The sequence below is a fragment of the Nematolebias whitei genome, chromosome 6 (assembly GCF_014905685.2).
Source record: "Nematolebias whitei isolate Nwh7 chromosome 6, NemWhi1, whole genome shotgun sequence".
In the NCBI taxonomy this organism is placed as follows: Eukaryota; Metazoa; Chordata; class Actinopteri; order Cyprinodontiformes; family Rivulidae; genus Nematolebias; species Nematolebias whitei.
In genome coordinates, this window is record NC_056503.1 from 24,987,611 (window position 1) to 25,004,170 (window position 16,560).

The following is a 16,560-nucleotide window of genomic DNA, read 5'->3' on the forward strand; positions in this document are numbered from 1 at the left end:
CACAACCATCGGTAGGGCTGACGTGGCATTTGGGGACATTGATGATAGTTGGCCCATTATGCACCAATTTAAACACCTACTTTTCACTCCTAAAATACTGGGAACCAGCTGTTACTGGGAAAAAAGGCGCAATTATACAATGTATCCAGCAGAGTGCGCATGAAGACTACTTTCAAGTCATGTCCATTCACATTAAGTTTCACTTTCAGCACAGCTGAAGCAGGGAGCAAGATTGTAGTTGTTTTGCTGAACAAAGCATACGTTTATAGTAACTGATCTGTAAAATAAATAAATTATGCAACACGCTTGCCTTATGCCTCTCAAGTTAGCAAGCCAACGTTTAGATAACCTAGCCTCGTAAAACTTTAGCCAGAGCAATAAATCCAGCGTAGAGGTAAAATTTATCGGTGTTAGTAATGTTATCTTTGTTGTCTTCAATGAAATGCACTGTTTGTTGTCTGAAATCTTTACTTCTCAGCAAAGAAAAGAAAAAACGCTGCTGGGGTCAATGCTAATTAGGCCTTCATCATACGTGACTGACATAAACCAGGAGTCCTCAAACTTTTGGGTTCAGGGACCCCTTACAGGGGAGAAAAAGTTTCAGGGACCCCCTCATAACTCTCATGTTTATTAAATAATTTTCTTCAATTTGTCTCTTTAATACAATGGATATATTTGTGTAACATAAATACTTAAGACCTGTACTTTAATGTTAATACAAATTTTATACAGGTACTTTTAAACATGCGGTGTTTTTAATTCAAGACACAATTAACATCCATCCATCATCTTTATCCGCTTCTTCCCTTTTTGAGTCGCGAGGGTCACTGGTGCCCGTGTCCAGCAGTCACTGTGCGAGAGGTGGGGGACACCCTGGACAGGTCTCCAGTCCATCACAGGGACACATAGAGACAAACAACCATTCACTCTCTCACTCACCTTTAGAGTTACCAATCAGTCTAACATGTTTTTGGTCTGTGGGAGGAAACGAGCACCAGGAGAAAACACGCATGCACGGAGAGAACATGCAAACTCCAGCCAGAAAGGCACCGGGATTTGAACCGGGGCGACCTGCTCGCTGAGAGGCAACCAGTTGCACCACCGTGCTGCCCTCACTTAATTAACAACATTTTCTGATTCCAACTTCCAAAAATTACAGTTTTAAGAAAATTAACAGTATCAAACTTTAAAACTTTACATATTCACATAATGAACATATATTCTTCAAATTATTACAGAAGACTTTTTATATAAAACTGAACAGAATCATAACAACAGTTGTAGCAAGTAATAGAGCTTCATTTGTAAACTGATCATTGCTGGAATGTTAATATATGGGGGGGGGTCTCCCCCAGAGAATTTTGAATACAGTAGATGTGATTTTCTGCATTTTGTTGTATTTTAACAGGTTGTTAAATATCTACGTGCTTGTAAAGAAATTTAAAAAATTTTTAGTGGACCCCCAAGCACTGGCTCACGGACCTCCAGGAACCCCAGTTTGAGAACCACTGGTTTAAACAATGAACAGGGAAGGGTGTTTCTTTGTTTAATTCATATTTTTGTAACGCACTTGATGTCCCTGTGATGGACTTGCGACCTGTCCAGGGTGTACCCCGCCCCTCGCACAGTGACCGCTGGACATGGGCACCGGTGACCCCCGTGACCCAAAATGGAAGAAGTGGGTAAAAGATAATGGATGGATGGATGTTAGGAACACTGTTTCAAGACTTCAAGTGTTCAAACAGGGTGGACAAAGCTCAAAAACTGTCAGCCATTATCAGTTACTGGCATTAGCCTTCCCATCCCTAGATCGGTACTGGTGATAGCCAAAATTTACACATTGGTCAGGCTCTAATTCCTACCTTTTGAACTTTTCTATATGTAACATTGCAATATTTTCACGTTACAACTGCAACTTGAAAAGTTTGTGCTGGCATCTTATCTGATAGACCAACAAAGTGGAAAAAATACAAGTGGAATAAAAAATGTTTTTCACAAGTAAACATGTAAGGAGTGTGGTGAGTGGCTCTGTGAAGGCTTCGGAGGTTTGTTACCAGTATAAGTGATCAAATATGAAGACTAAAGAACACACCAGACGGTCAGGAATGAAGTTGAGAAGTTTAGAGCAGGGTTAAGTTATAAAACAATATTCCAAATGTTCATCATTTTACTGAACACTGATCATAAAACTGAAAAGAGATTGACAACTGCAAACTTTACTTTGAAACTTTACAGGCAAACAGCGGAACCAGAACAAACTTGAGTCCATAAATGCAGACCCTCTGACAAATATTCACATTAACAACTAATATAACTGGTTCCAAAACTGACCAGTTATTGTAGGTAGAACAAGTGTGGACAAATGTTTGATTAGTTGAAATGAGTTTAACAAAAGAGTATTTATATATTTTTCTAAGTTTCAATTTTTTGAGGGAAAACCACAATCTTTTCAATAAATATACAAAAATATCTGATTTCCTCTAATAGAATAGCCTTCGCATTCATTGAGTATATTATTATGCATATACTGTAATGCTTATTCCTGGGACCGTAAATAAATCTAAATGCACATACATTTTGCATTTGACCTTTTTCTCCTCACATGATCAATTATTGTTGGACTTACTGGGTGCTCTGCAATGCTATACATTCCTATGCATGCATACAGCAAACTTTAGATGTGAGATTAATTTCACATCAGACGATCAGAACTTTGTTACACATTCTCTGGCTGTGAATAGCAAGCAGCCATCAGAGCACTAACAACCAATTGGCTGCTGGTGCTCCTTTTGCATGTGAACAGTTCTGGATGTCACCAACAGTCTTGATCTTAGTTGCCAAGTCTGCATATTATAAGGGACTTTGGGCTTGCAAATCTTGTGAGTCGCGGTTTTTATGGCTTGTTTTGAACGTGAAGTTGCTTATTTGGACTTGACTTTCTTTCCGAGTGAAACTAGTTGATCACCTCCCAGCTCCACACAAGAAAGCAAAAGATGAGCAGTAGTAGATAGTTTGTCCCTTCCACGTCCCCTTATCACACTCATACTGTGGTCCACCACTAGGAGGCTCCACTCACACGCAGACGTTAGGATGTTTTTTTTTTAATATTTAGAAAAAAAATTACATAATGCAAAATGTATTTTTATCAGAGCTTAAAAGTATGTTATTCAAAGTGTTTAGCATGATGTTGCTGTTGTTTATGTGCAATGCCATAATAAATGTATGTTCATACTGTTTAAAAACAGCATCTGTTTTATGCAATGTGGTGGTGGGTTGCCAGTTGGGCTTGTTTTGATAGTTGGTTGCTTGTTTCTATCGCGAAATCTGGCAACACTGACCTTGATCCACTTGAGCAGGGGCTATTTCTAAAACTGAGTTTAGTGCAGCTCCTCAGACCAAGTCTTTTGGATAAAAGTCGAAACATTTCAGCAAGTTTTTATTTATTAATTTATTTATTCAGCATCCGTCCGGAGGACCTGATTTAACTTTGTTGGATTTTTCTACCTGGATTATTGAGCATACATCAGGATAAGCCAACGACCATTATCTATGACGTCACACGCAAAACCCACGACCTTGTTGACAAAGGAGGGGTTGTACGTGTCATTACAGCATTATGTACATTTTAGTTTTTATAATCTGATTTAAATGCGCATTTAAAACCCGAATGTATGTCTCATTTACCGTTTGGGTACCAAACGTAGCTCGTGCTCAAGCTAACTCCGACGTGTGTCTTTTGTTGCCGGACCGCTCCTCCCTGCCCCCTTTTTCCTGTGTTCCTCCGCGGTGGCGGAAGTTAACTCGTAGCGCTTAGGCCTCATCCTTCCAATGGCGACTGCAAACAGGCTGGATAGAAAGCGGGAGCAACCGTGGAGGGGGGTCAGCGCCGTGTAGCCGGAATTAAATAAATATATCACATTCTCAACAGCCATAAAGTTTGCCTGAAATTTACTTCACCTCTCCAAACCTGCGGCCGATTCCATGGCCAAAAATCGGAACATTTCGCTCCTTGAGTCGGGTAAGCCGCAGAAAGTAAACTCAGTTTTTGATTCACATCGCTCGCACTAATTGACTCCCCAGCTGTTTTCCTCCGCTGGATGGTAACGTACTCACTGTTTAATTTCAGAGCTCTATTATTTAATTTCTCGTTTCCTAACTACGGGTCCCTGTCGGAGAGCGGCTGAGGTGAGCTGGCGAGCTTTGACTAGCACGGTTTGTTGAATTTCAACACAGTTGACAGTAACTGTTAACAGCGGCTTTCTGACCAGAAACACGTTGTTCATCCTCCGCAGGTCCTCGCTGCTGAGCTGGAGCAACATCAGGTCTGTATTGTCGCTGCCTGCTAGTCCACTGCTAACTAGCAGCTAGCCGTCGGCGTTGAGCGAGTCTCGGCACAACACTTTCCAAACTCAGTCGACTTTTAATTGCCCCACTCATTTGACACCAGCCGGTTTTTAAGCTAAAAATGCTCCTGCCTGCTTTTTTCTGTGGAAACTCCGTTTTACCAAACTCTTGTTTTTGACAGCTCTTACCAGGAAGACTGGACTGGCTGGGAAACGAGCACCCGAGAACATACGAAGATGTGGTGAGCTTTAACTTTTTGCTTGTTTTGTTTATTGTCAACGGTTGTCGCTGTCCTCTGACAAGGGGCTGTGCGCGCGCGCGCGCGTGGGAGTTCACGCTCTGTGCTTGTTTACGGTCTTTGTTCTGTTTCCTTCTTGGCCTACTGTTCAGTGTCCTTTGAGTGCAATGAGCGATTAAGACAAAGCCAGTACCCGCCGAATAATTTGTTCAGAGTAAAGTTTTGAAACGCGTCGTGAAAGGCGCATTAAATTGGACGTTATTGTTGTTTTGTCCCAGCTGTCGCGTTGCAGTTAGGCCGGGTAGGTCGGCTTCTCGTTTGGCTCGAGAGCCCGAGCGTTATCGACCAATCACAATGTTGCGCTGCGTCATTCTGCCTGTGACCTGCGCTGTGATTGGTCTATTAAAAACTAATTTGCATATAAAGCCACGCCCTACAGAGAAAGGAACGAAATAACTTATTTCAGACATTTTTTATTATGAAGCAGCAAAATGTTAGTTTTTACACCGATACAGTAACTTTCGTACAACTAAAACAAGCCTTAGGAAACATGCATTAAATTTATCACAACTCAGCTGAATGCCTTTAATTCTACACAATGCTGTTTTGAACTTGATCTTAATGTTCAGATAAAAATGAGAGGTATTTTGGAGATCATCTAAAAATAATAGAAAGCCGCTGTAACTTGAGAGGAATAGGTAAGAGTGGTGACAACAATTGATCTATGGAATAATATATATTTAAAACAAACTATGCGGTTGAATGTATTTAACTGAATGAAGTTTTGAACAATTTAGAAACTGAGATGAGCTCATTGTTCAGAAAACACACAAGCTGAAGTATTTCCATGCTTTGTTTATATAGTTTTTATGTATAGCAGAACGGTAACCATAGAGGTGTCCCTTTTTAAAAAAAAAAACCACAATATACATATTAAATTCCATTTTAGTCAATCGTCCAGTTTGTTAAACGTTGGTAGTACTTTGTGTCTAGTGACAATTCTGGTTTTGTTTGCCTCGACAGGTCGTGGCCAACAGACATATTGCACCTGACCATTTGCTCCGGATTTGTAAACAAATTGGACCCCTCCTTGACAAAGAGGTGCCATCTTGTGTCCCAGGTGTATACTCTCTCCTGGGGTCAGGAAAGCAGTCCGTGCTCAGGACTACGAAAGGTGCTACCACACTTTAAAGTTACAAGCAGGAAACGTGACAAACTTTAATTTACAGTTTGTGTAGTCAAAGTTGTTTACGTATTAGGACATGTCAGTAGTTGGTGTGTGCAGTTGCCAGATATGATTTATTTATTTTTGTTCTAATGCATCTGGTTGTGCGTTAAATCCCTATGTGAACTATATGTGTTGTGTTTTGCAGACCGTGACAGTGTGCGGTTGAAAGCTTCGACATATGCAGCTCTTCACCGGGGCAGACCACCAGAGAGGCCTTTGAACAACAAACAACCTCCACACCTGGGTGGGTGTCATGTCGCTCTCTGTTCCTCTTTGCGGTAACAAATTAGATGAACCTCAGGATGCACTTGAATTGTTGTTGTTGCTGTAGTTCTGCACTTGTGTCTCAAAAACGTAATTTTATTCTTGTTCTTAGTATTTGAATATGTTTGTGTTTCTACTTTGTTGGCAATTAACTGCCTGCCATGCTTGTCAGATTGTTTTCCACTGCATCCCACTGTAGTTTATTAACTCAGAACCCAAAATAATTCATTCACTCAGTCATCTTGCTCGGCGCTGTAAAACTCATCTCTCCTGGTTGATCGTGTTTGCGAGGCACCTTTTGCCTTTATACTGTCAGAGTCTTGTTAGACCTGTTTTCAGTATGTCCTGCTGAAGGAACATAACACGCACACACGGCTTCTACAGGATCCTCCTGGCTCTCCATGTGAATGTAGAGCTGTTTTTCTTTTTGCTGGTCCCTTCTGCTTGGGCAGCTCCAGCCAGTGAACTTACGAGATTGGCAATTGTTTTACACTGGACGTCCTTAACACACCAAACCTGGGCTCCAACTCACAATCCCAGGATTATAAAACCACAGTACTAACCACCAAGCTCCCACAGCCCCCATGCGTGCGAATGTACCGTAACAATACAATAAGTCTGAAGACGTGCCTCTGTCAAGATCAGTTATGTCTGGAAAGCTCACATTTAGAGACCTTTGGATTATTTTAGTGCCATTTTTCTTTCATTTGTGATTGTTATTTTAAAAAAGAAGTTTTAATGAGCTTTCATGTAAATTACTGTAAACAACAAGCTGGAAAAAAATAGTCTTAATCAGAAGTAGGAAAAGTTTAACGCGTTCGCTACATAATCAGTTTTGCAAAGGTTTAAAAGAGAGATGAGTAGACAAAATCCTAAAAGCACAGAAACATTCAGCTTGTTTGTTTTTACTTAATGTAGTTGTACCAAACAAAAGTGTTAATGGGGAAAAGAAAAAGTAAGAAGTTGTGTGAATGGCAAATTACAGGTCATGATTAAAGCATAAAGGTTTTTCCTTTTGAAGCTCATCCTGTCATGATTCTTTGGGGGGAGTGGTGGCGCAGAGGCTAGAGAAGATGGGCCTGCGATTGGAAAGTCGCGGGTTCAACTCCCGGTACCGTCAACATCAAAATGTGGGTGGAAAAGGTGCATAGTTGCAAAGTCTGGTTATTATAAGCGACTTTGGGCTTGTTTGTTTTCTAAAGTCGCTTGTAAATATTGTGAGTCACAGGTTGTGGTTTTGTAGCCTTGTTTTGAACGTGAAGTTTCTTATTTGGGCTTGACTTTCTTTCCGATTGAAACTAGTTGATTATCTCCCAGCTCCACACAATAAAGCAAAAGACTAGTAGTAGGTAGTTTGTCCCTTCCAAGCCCCCATTTCCTGTTTATCGCTCCTGCCCAAGTTGGCAAGGCGATAGGCGCACACCCACCAAAACAAACACTCATACTGTGGCCGACCACTAGGGGGCTCCACTCACACGTAGATGTCGGGATGTTTTTGTTTTTAAAAACGTAGAAAAAAAAATTACATATGCAAAATCCATCCATTATCTTTACCCGCTTCTTCCATTTTGGGTCACGGGGGTTGCCGGTGCCCATGTCCAGCAATCACTGTGCGAGGTGCGGGGTACACCCTGGATGGTTCTCCAGTCCATCACAGGGACACATAGAGACAAACATTCACTCTCTCACTCACACCTAGGGACAACTTAGAGTTACCAATCAGCCTAACATGCATGTTTTTGGTCTGTGGGAGGAAACAGGGGTACCTGGAGAAAACCCATGCATGCACGGAGAGAACATGCAAACTCCACCCAGAAAGGCCCCTGGGCCGGGATTTGAACCAAGGACCTGCTCGCTGAGAGGCAGCAGCTCTACCAGTTGCGCCACCGTGCTGCCTCATATGCAAAATCAATTTTTTTTATTTTATCTGAGCTTAAAAGTATGTTAAGGCTCCTAACCCCCACCATCTGCTCCCAAAAACAGGTCTCTCTTGAAAATGCGTTCTCGTGACTCAATGAGACTACCTGTATAAATAAAGGATGAATGGAGAAAAAAAAAAAGATTCCCCACCGTCCTCCACTATTTCCCAATTTAAACACTATTGTGTTGTGATTAGCGTCTTCATCTGTAACATTTTATCACCGTTCTCTCAAGGTTTGTCTTTTTCCCCTCTTCCTCTCAACAGTAAAGGTTCATCGAGGGAGAGAGCTGACGGGAGTGCAGTGCTTCAGCTCCATCAGTCCTGTCGGCAACTATGAGCACATGCGTCTGCACAGGCGGATCCTGGGGCATCTGTCTGCTGTGTACTGTATTGCATTTGATCGCACCGGGCTTCGAATCTTCACAGTAAGATGCAACACATTTTTATGATTAACTGTATTATTTATGGAATGATTACTCGTCTGACTGTGGACAAAGGTCTTAATTATTGAGAATCTCAAATGTATGACCAGATTCTTAGTTTTCTGTCTGTTTTTCCCTTTCTTTTATGAAGGGCTCAGATGACTGTCTAGTGAAGATTTGGTCTTCATTTGATGGAAGACTTCATTCGACATTGAGAGGACATGCTGCAGAGATCACAGACTTGGCTGTCAACTATGAGAACACCTTAATTGCTGCAGGAAGTTGTGACAAGACCATACGTGTGTGGTGCCTTCGTACCTGTGCCTCCGTGGCTGTGCTGCAAGGACACAGTGGATCTATTACCTCCCTACAGGTAATCGTTTTATTTACCTGTTGTTAAAACAGTTTTTTCTTCCTATCAAGACAAGTAGACCAGTTTTTCCTTTTATGCCAATGTGCTAAAATACTTTTCTTTTTGCAATTAGCTGTCATTCCCCTTATTCACGTTGTACCCTTTCCTGCGGTCCAAACGGTTACTGTCCCAGTTGCCTATTTATGTTTATGCATTTGGACTGGCAGAGTACGATTTCACCTGGAACATTCTGGCATCCATTCTCTTTCAGCTAATTTGTCAGAAACGGATTAAATTAGTTGCTTTTGTATTTGAAAGGTTGTTTGAGTGGTCAAAACCTCTCGTAAGCCTAAAGTTGTCTTAAACAGTTAAAATGAGTTTAGGCAAAAATAGATTTTAGTTGTAAGACTGAGTATGGACTCCTGGCCATACTGTTAAATTCATAAAGATAATCAAAAGGGAATATTCCATGTTCTTGTGATTTTGCTGGATTTGTGATGTCTTGGGCCTGCAAGTTTGAGAACCATGATGTCATTATACATCAGGGTAACGGATCAGTGGTTAGCACTGTTGCCTCACAGCAAGAAGGTCCTGGGTTCAATCCCCGGTTGGACCTGCGGTCTTTCTGTGTGGAGTTTGCATGTTCTTCTCGTGCTTGCGTGGGTTTTCTCCGGGTGCTCTGGTTTCCTCTCGCATATCAAAAACGTGCATGTTAGGCTGCCTTCAGGCCCAGGCGTCCCTTGCAATAGAGATCTGTGATCTCAATGGGATTTGCCTGGTTAAATAAAGGTTAATAAATAAATAAATAAATGTCGTTGTGAGCTGTTGTGTTGCTGCTGGTCTCTGCTGCTTGCTAATTAATCACTGGTTTGAGTTGGCCGCCCCATGACGGTGATTGTTTAACGTTTATTAAATTGTTGAGCAACAATTTTGCCACAGTTTAACAAAATGAGTATATTGGAAAAAGTCTTGCTGTTTGACTGTCTACACAAGAAAAGCAACATTTGGAATAGGCCTGTTGCAATAAACAATAAATCAATTCATCGCATGATAAATAAACTACCAACTTCATTTTTATTTAGCAGCTTTATCGTTTCTTCTAGGGATGCACGATATTGGATTTTTGGCCGATATCCGATATGTTAAAACTTATTCGGCCTATAACCGATGCTGATACCGATATTTTATGTGCGTTCCTTTGTCAGAACATATTCCTCTTATTTAGACTTATTTGCTACAAAAATTGTGTAACAGCTGTTAGAGCTGGTGACATATTCAGTAACAGCCATATGATATGCATAGCACTTTAACTTATATTAAATGAAAAGTGTTAAATGTTATTTATTAGCATTAGTCACCTGCGATGCTGTCTCACTTGTGAAGGCTTGTTCCAGGTTTCTAGCTGCAGTGTGAGATCCTCTGCACTCTTGTGCATTAAGGACAGACTTTTTAAGTTCAAAGTTTTTGTCTATCCATTGTGCCTTAAGACTAATCATGCTAACGGGGCTAACACAACGTCCAAATGTCTGTGGTAAAACTCACCCAACAAGTCGTGCTATCGGCTATTAGCTTCTCAACGACATCGGAAATGACGGCTTGTAACTCAGGTAACGTTACGTCGGAAAAATATCTCCGACTGCGGACGATGTAGTGAGGCTCAACGTAGTCCAAAAATCTTTGGAATCTGACATCCTCACCAACGAAAAATAAAACTTCCACACCGCCGACATTTTGAATTTTCCTCTCCGCTGTGAGATCAGGTAGGGGCATGTGACGTCATCACGTTGTGCTGCCGCTGCAGGCAAAAACGGCGCCTTTTTTATATCGGGGCGTTATTTTAATGGAATGGCCGATGTCCAATATTGAAATTTAACGCTAATATCGGCCAATACCGATACCATGCCGATAATATTGTGTATCCCTAGTTTCTTCGTGTGTCTCTCTTTCTACTGGACACTGGATGACAAAAGGCTCAGGTGCTCTTCACTGACCCCTCCCTTTCTCTTTTCTTTAAAATCTGTTTTAACTGTCCAAAATCACGTTTATGGATCGTTAAAAGCAGCTAAACTGAGAAGCTAAGCTAACAGGCCGACCTCAGGAAAAAACTTCGGTCTTGTCAAAGTTCCAAAATTCACAGTTGAAACCCGTGCCTTTGTGAAAAAGTTTTTTTTTCCTGCAAAAAGAAGCTGAGAACTTATTTACTGATTTTTTTTTATTTTAATTTTATTCTTTTTTTAATTAAAAGCTTTGTGTGAAAAATGCTATGCTAAAAAGCTCAAACCACACCGGGCGTCCACCATTTTGAGAACCGAGAAATAGCCCATGTCACGTCAAGGGGCCTCCCTCCCATTTTTTTTTTAAGAGACACGCTGCTCGCTCCCTCACTATCCATCCTTCCGTTCAAACAGTCTTATACTGCCATCCAGTGGTCAAAAAAGGTACTACACTAAAAAATTAACCAACATTTCTTCTTATATTTGACAATAATTACTAATTACTGTCAAATTTCAAACAATATTATCATTTATCACAATAATTTCTGAGCCAATTAATCGCCCAGCAAAATTTGTTATCGTGACAGTCCTAATTTGGGAAACAATGCCCCATCTGTAATTTGGCGTACGACCCGAGGTCCTCGTTTTCTTGTCGTTACATTTTGCACCCAGTGGACGGGTTCTATGCATGGTCCACACTTTGTTTCTGCTTTTGTTGCAGCGTCTCACAGTGCTACATACAGATGTTTAGGGCTGATTTTGGTGTTTCCTTGTGGATGAAGAAATGTCTAGAAATGGTCATTTGTTACAGAGATATTTTTAGAAATAACTAAAAAAATTTGTTTTGGAAAAAACTTTGTTTAAAGGCTTTAGTAATGGTATTCCACATTCTTTTCCTTTTCTTTTTAACTAGCTTTGTGAACTGCTTTTCTCAAATAAAAGTTTTGTGTATTTTTTCACTAATTTCATTTGTGTAGTAATACACAAATCACTGCAGTTCTTTGCTTTTTCTTGGTGGTTAACTTTACTCTTAATTCTTCCTGTGATTTTGTTTCTATTCTTATTTCAGTTTTACTCTTAAGCTTTAATAGTCTGCATTAAGATGAAAAGTAGGAGCTAACATGTGTCAGACATTGTCGTGGTCCAAACAGATTTCCCCTAAAAGAGCAGAAACATCTGGTGTATGTATTTCACCTTAGCTTATTTTTAGTGATTAGAAACCATGATTGATTTTTAGACACAACAGAAAATCAAATGTAACCTTTAAGATGTCAATAGTAGCTCAGGAACAAGATCAATATCTTCATTTTCCCCAAGGAAAGCTAGGTGGGATGTTACTCTTCAGCCTGCTTTGTTAGGGTGTGGGGTATGCATGTATACATATATATATGCTTGTGTGTGTATGCATGAACTGTGTGTGTGTGTGTGTGTGCGCACAGTTCAGTCGTAAAGTATTCACAGCTTCACCTTTTCCACATTTTATGTTACAGCCTTATTCCAAATTCTATTAAATTAATCCCTTTCCTCATAATTCTACACACAATATCCCATTATGACAAGGTGAAAAAACATTTTTTGAGACGGTTGTAAAATTATTACAAATAGAAAACAAATGAATCACATTTACACAAGTATTCACAGCCTTTGCCACGAAGCTCCAAATTGAACTCTGATGCATCCTGTACGCTTCCTACTGATCATCCTTGAGCTGTTCCTACAACTTAAATGGAGACAACCTGTGGTAAATTCAGTTGAATGGACTTGATTTGAAAACACACACCTGTCTGTATGTCGGGTCCCACAGTTGACGATGCATGTCAGAGCACAAACGCCAAGCATGAAGTCAAGACTCTTGAATTGTCTGTAGACCTCCGAGACAGTTCAAGTTCAGGTTTCTTTATCGTCATTCGCATCACGTGTGTTACTTGAGGTGGAACATAATTGTGTACTCATGGTCGCAGTTATACCCCAAAATAGCAAAAATATAAAGTAATAAAAGAAACAGTATGTAAGGATATATCCTAAGATATACACTAAAAGATCTGAGACAGGATCGTGTTGAGGGACACATCTGGGGAAGGATACAGAAAACTTTCTGCTGCTTTAAAGGTTCAATGAGCACAGTGACCTCCATCATTCAGACGTGGAAGAAGTTTGGAACTACCAGAACTATTTCTAGAGCTGGCAGGTCATCTAAACTAAGCGATCGGGGGAGAAGAGCTGTAGTCAGGGAGGTGACCAAGATGGTCACTCTGTCAGAGCTTCATCGTTCCTCTGTGAAGAGAGGAGAACCTTCCAGAAGGACAACCGTCTCTGCAGCAATCCACTAATCAGGCCTGTATGGTAGAGGGGCCAGATGAAAGACACTCAATAAAAGACAACATGACAGCCTGTCTGGAGTTTGACAAAAGGCACCTGAAGGACTCTCGGGGTGCATTCACACCAGCCCTGTTGTCCCGAACTCTAGCCCGTTTTCCTAGGAAGTCCGGTTCGTTTGGGGAGGTGTGAACTCGCCATGGAACTCTGTCACGGAGCAAAACGGCGAACTCTGGCCCGGGCTAAAACCTAGGTCTCGGTCCGGTAGAAGAAAACTTGAGCGCGGTTCGATTACAGTGTGAATGTAAACGGAACGGGCACTGCTCCACAAGCAGGAAGTGGAGTACAGCACAGGGTAAACAAACACGCATTTCTCTTAGCTCATATGGAGCCGTCAGCTGCCTTGTGTGGAAAACAATACTCTCCATGGTCTTCTGCCTCATCTTCCACTCATGCTGAGTCCATGGTTGAAAAATGACAAAATATAACTCCTAAAACCGCTAAAACTTGATGCCACTCTGTTTTTGTTTTTATTTCCAGAAGAAGTGTCTTCTTCAGAGGTTTTTGTGTTGTTTCTTTCAGTAGTTCTTGGTGCAGCGCCACCACAGGCAAGTCATGTTTAGAGGAAACCAGGCCAACTCCATCCCTACAGTGAATAATGGTGGTGGCAGCATCATGCTAAAGATTAATAAAATTTGGAATAAGGCTGTAACATGACAAAATGTGGAAAAAGTAAAGCGCTGTGAATACTTTCCGGATGGGTGTGTGTGCGTACTTTGTATATAATATGCGTGTATCTAAGTAAGCTGCGATCTGATCTGTGATTTTCTTGTGCTTGTAGTTTTCACCATTTGCCAAGGGCTCCAAACGTTACATGCTGTCAACTGGAACTGATGCTACAGTTTGTTTCTGGCAGTGGGACGCCAACAATATAAACTTTAGGTGAGCAGTGTTTTGTTTGTGTTTACGATGCAAACCAGGATATTCAGAAATGTTCTGCTGTAGTGTACTGATGCATCCAGGTTGATGAATGTAACAAGGTTACGTCAGGTCCTCTGGACAGGGTCTTCTTTGTTGAAATGTTTCATCTTTTATCCAGAAGACTTCTGTAGTCTGAGGAGCTGCAAGTAAACTGTCTTATGAACAGCACCTTCTCGTAGTGGATCAACCAGTCTGCTGGTGACCGTTAAAACTAGCTGTTCACATGGTAAAGGAGGACCATCAGCCTAACGACCGATTGTTAGTGCTGTGATGGCCGCTTGCTTTTAACAGAATGTTGAGTGATGTAATAACAACGTTGTAAGAGGGGGACAGCTTTTACACAGAGGCCTCCGCCCTTGTATAACAATGGACGGATGGTCTTCACGAAGATGGCTTTCTTTACTCCTCTCTCAAACCTGGGTGGGTTTGTGACACACACAGACCAGTACATGCAGTTTGACTCCCATCACCCACTGGAGCACAAGTTAAGAGTCATCAGGCCAGGACTCTGCGGTCTATATTCATCTCCAGGCCAGCGGTCACTCGTTCAAGGATGAAGATGTTCACATCCTTGATGGAGAGGAACGTGGTTTGAGAGACGAGTGGGCCCGACTTCCTCCATCTGAAGTCGTGCGAAGTCGACACATGGTCACGTGGTTGTAGGAACATTCGCGCACACCTTTTCTAGTCCACGAGACACAAACGTAGAGCTCCTGGGAAACCCCTCCCGCTGCAGTATATACATCACTGCACAGGTTTCTTCCTGCCAGAGTCTCCACTGTATCCCTGCATCCACTGTTTGGCCACAACTCCATCATGAAAAAGCACTACACATTTCAGCAGACGGACTCCTCCATACACAATGTCTGCACAATCTTCATCCAGGAGTTTTTTTGCTGTGTGTCTAATTTAGTTTGAAGAGTCGTGCAGCTGACGGTCCGAGCAAATTTCCGCATTCCAAATTTCGCAAACTTCTGACCAGTCGTGCAACACTTGGCACATATGCCTGTGAGAAAAAGTTCGGTCTGGGCCTTGTGTCGAGAAGGGGTGGGTGAAGCTGCTCTGCAAAGAAAAAATTTAATTTTCGTCTGGCAACTTCAACAATGAGAGCCGATTTTGTCACTTCAGATGGAGTAAGTCGAGCCCTTGAATGTTGCCATTCTTGTGAAGAGAACCCCTCCATCATAATTAAACAGGCAGAGGCCTCAGTGTTCAAATGTTCCCTTCCTACAACGTTGTCATTGCATCACTCAGCCCTCTGTAAATGGCAAGCAGCCATCAAGGCACTAACAACCAATTGTTAGGCTGATGGTCCTCCTTTATCATGTGAACACCAGAAAACTGGTAGATCCACAATGAGAAAGTGGTATTTATAAGACTGAGTTTATTGCAGCTCCTCAGACTGAAGAAGTCTTTTGGATAAAAGACGAGACGAGAAGAATCCATCCAGAGGACCTGACTCAACCTTGTTAGATTTAGCTGTAGAAATGTGTAAATGTCAAATAAAATGCCTTTGTAAATGTTATATAGACGTGGTGTGTTCAATGTATCAGAAATGTCACATTATTTTCCTTTACATTGTAAAAATCATATTTTCATAGATTTATTTATTTTTTCATCCTTACATTTGTAAACTTTCTCTTGTCCAGTCCACATGAACCTTGATACAAACATACATCATCACTAGGAGTGTTGCGTACACTTTTGATCCTCACTGCTTCAAGGTCACAAATCAAGGTCAATTTTCTGTATAATAGTTTGTCAGCGGGTGTGTAATGAACAATTGAACCTTTTTTTTTTTTGGTAGACTAATAAAAACAAGACAAAATGTTCTGTTTATACTTGTATGGTTGAGTGAGCAGAGAGAAGCTAAATAGCACAAAGCAATTGGGAGATTTACCCAGAAGTCTCTGAATAACTCCAAAACAACAAGAAGCAAACTCCTTTTGATCTGATAAAATAAAGATTGACGTTTTTGGTTACAATTACCAATAGTGTGCTGGCAATGAGCGTCATCACATTCCACAGAGGTCTTTTTCATTTGTCAGTGAAGCGTAATCTGTGGTCAGACATTGTTAAAAAACGTTCAATTTTTTTCCTAGTGATCGGCCACACAAATTCATAGAGCGGCCGAGGCCTGGAGTTCAGACGGTGTGCTCCTCATTCAGTCCAGGTAATGATTTACTTTTTAAAATTTTAACACCCTAGATGACTTTTAATGTGTCCAGCTGTTGTATACAGTGGCCCTGAGGTGTAAATGAACATTTAGAAAAAACAGAATTACATTAAGCCAAAGTGGAAGTGGCCAAAGCGGAAGTTGCCGGAATCACATTTGGAAAAACAAAATTACATTTGAAAAAAACAAAACGGAAAAAACCCATCACTTCTAGTTTTGCTTAATCCATCCATCCATTTTCTTTACCCGTTTATTCCATTTTGGGTCACGGGGGTCGCCGGTGCCCATGTCCAGCAATCACTGTGCGAGGGGCGGGGTACACCC

The 16,560-nt window shown here is 41.3% G+C and overlaps 1 protein-coding gene across 1 annotated transcript in view; it reads left to right on the plus strand.

The window, feature by feature from the left end:
* The first annotated feature begins 3,978 nt into the window (after positions 1-3,978).
* The window catches only part of brwd1 (bromodomain and WD repeat domain containing 1), a 40,732-nt gene continuing 28,150 nt past the window's right edge, over positions 3,979-16,560 (plus strand). The window contains exons 1-10 of the mRNA XM_037677458.1: positions 3,979-4,018; positions 4,127-4,185; positions 4,293-4,322; positions 4,526-4,585; positions 5,606-5,756; positions 5,956-6,054; positions 8,260-8,420; positions 8,569-8,790; positions 13,921-14,021; positions 16,163-16,233. Coding sequence (XP_037533386.1) covers positions 3,982-4,018; positions 4,127-4,185; positions 4,293-4,322; positions 4,526-4,585; positions 5,606-5,756; positions 5,956-6,054; positions 8,260-8,420; positions 8,569-8,790; positions 13,921-14,021; positions 16,163-16,233 — 991 coding nt within the window. The 5' untranslated portion in view covers positions 3,979-3,981. The remainder of the gene's footprint in view (positions 4,019-4,126; positions 4,186-4,292; positions 4,323-4,525; positions 4,586-5,605; positions 5,757-5,955; positions 6,055-8,259; positions 8,421-8,568; positions 8,791-13,920; positions 14,022-16,162; positions 16,234-16,560) is intronic.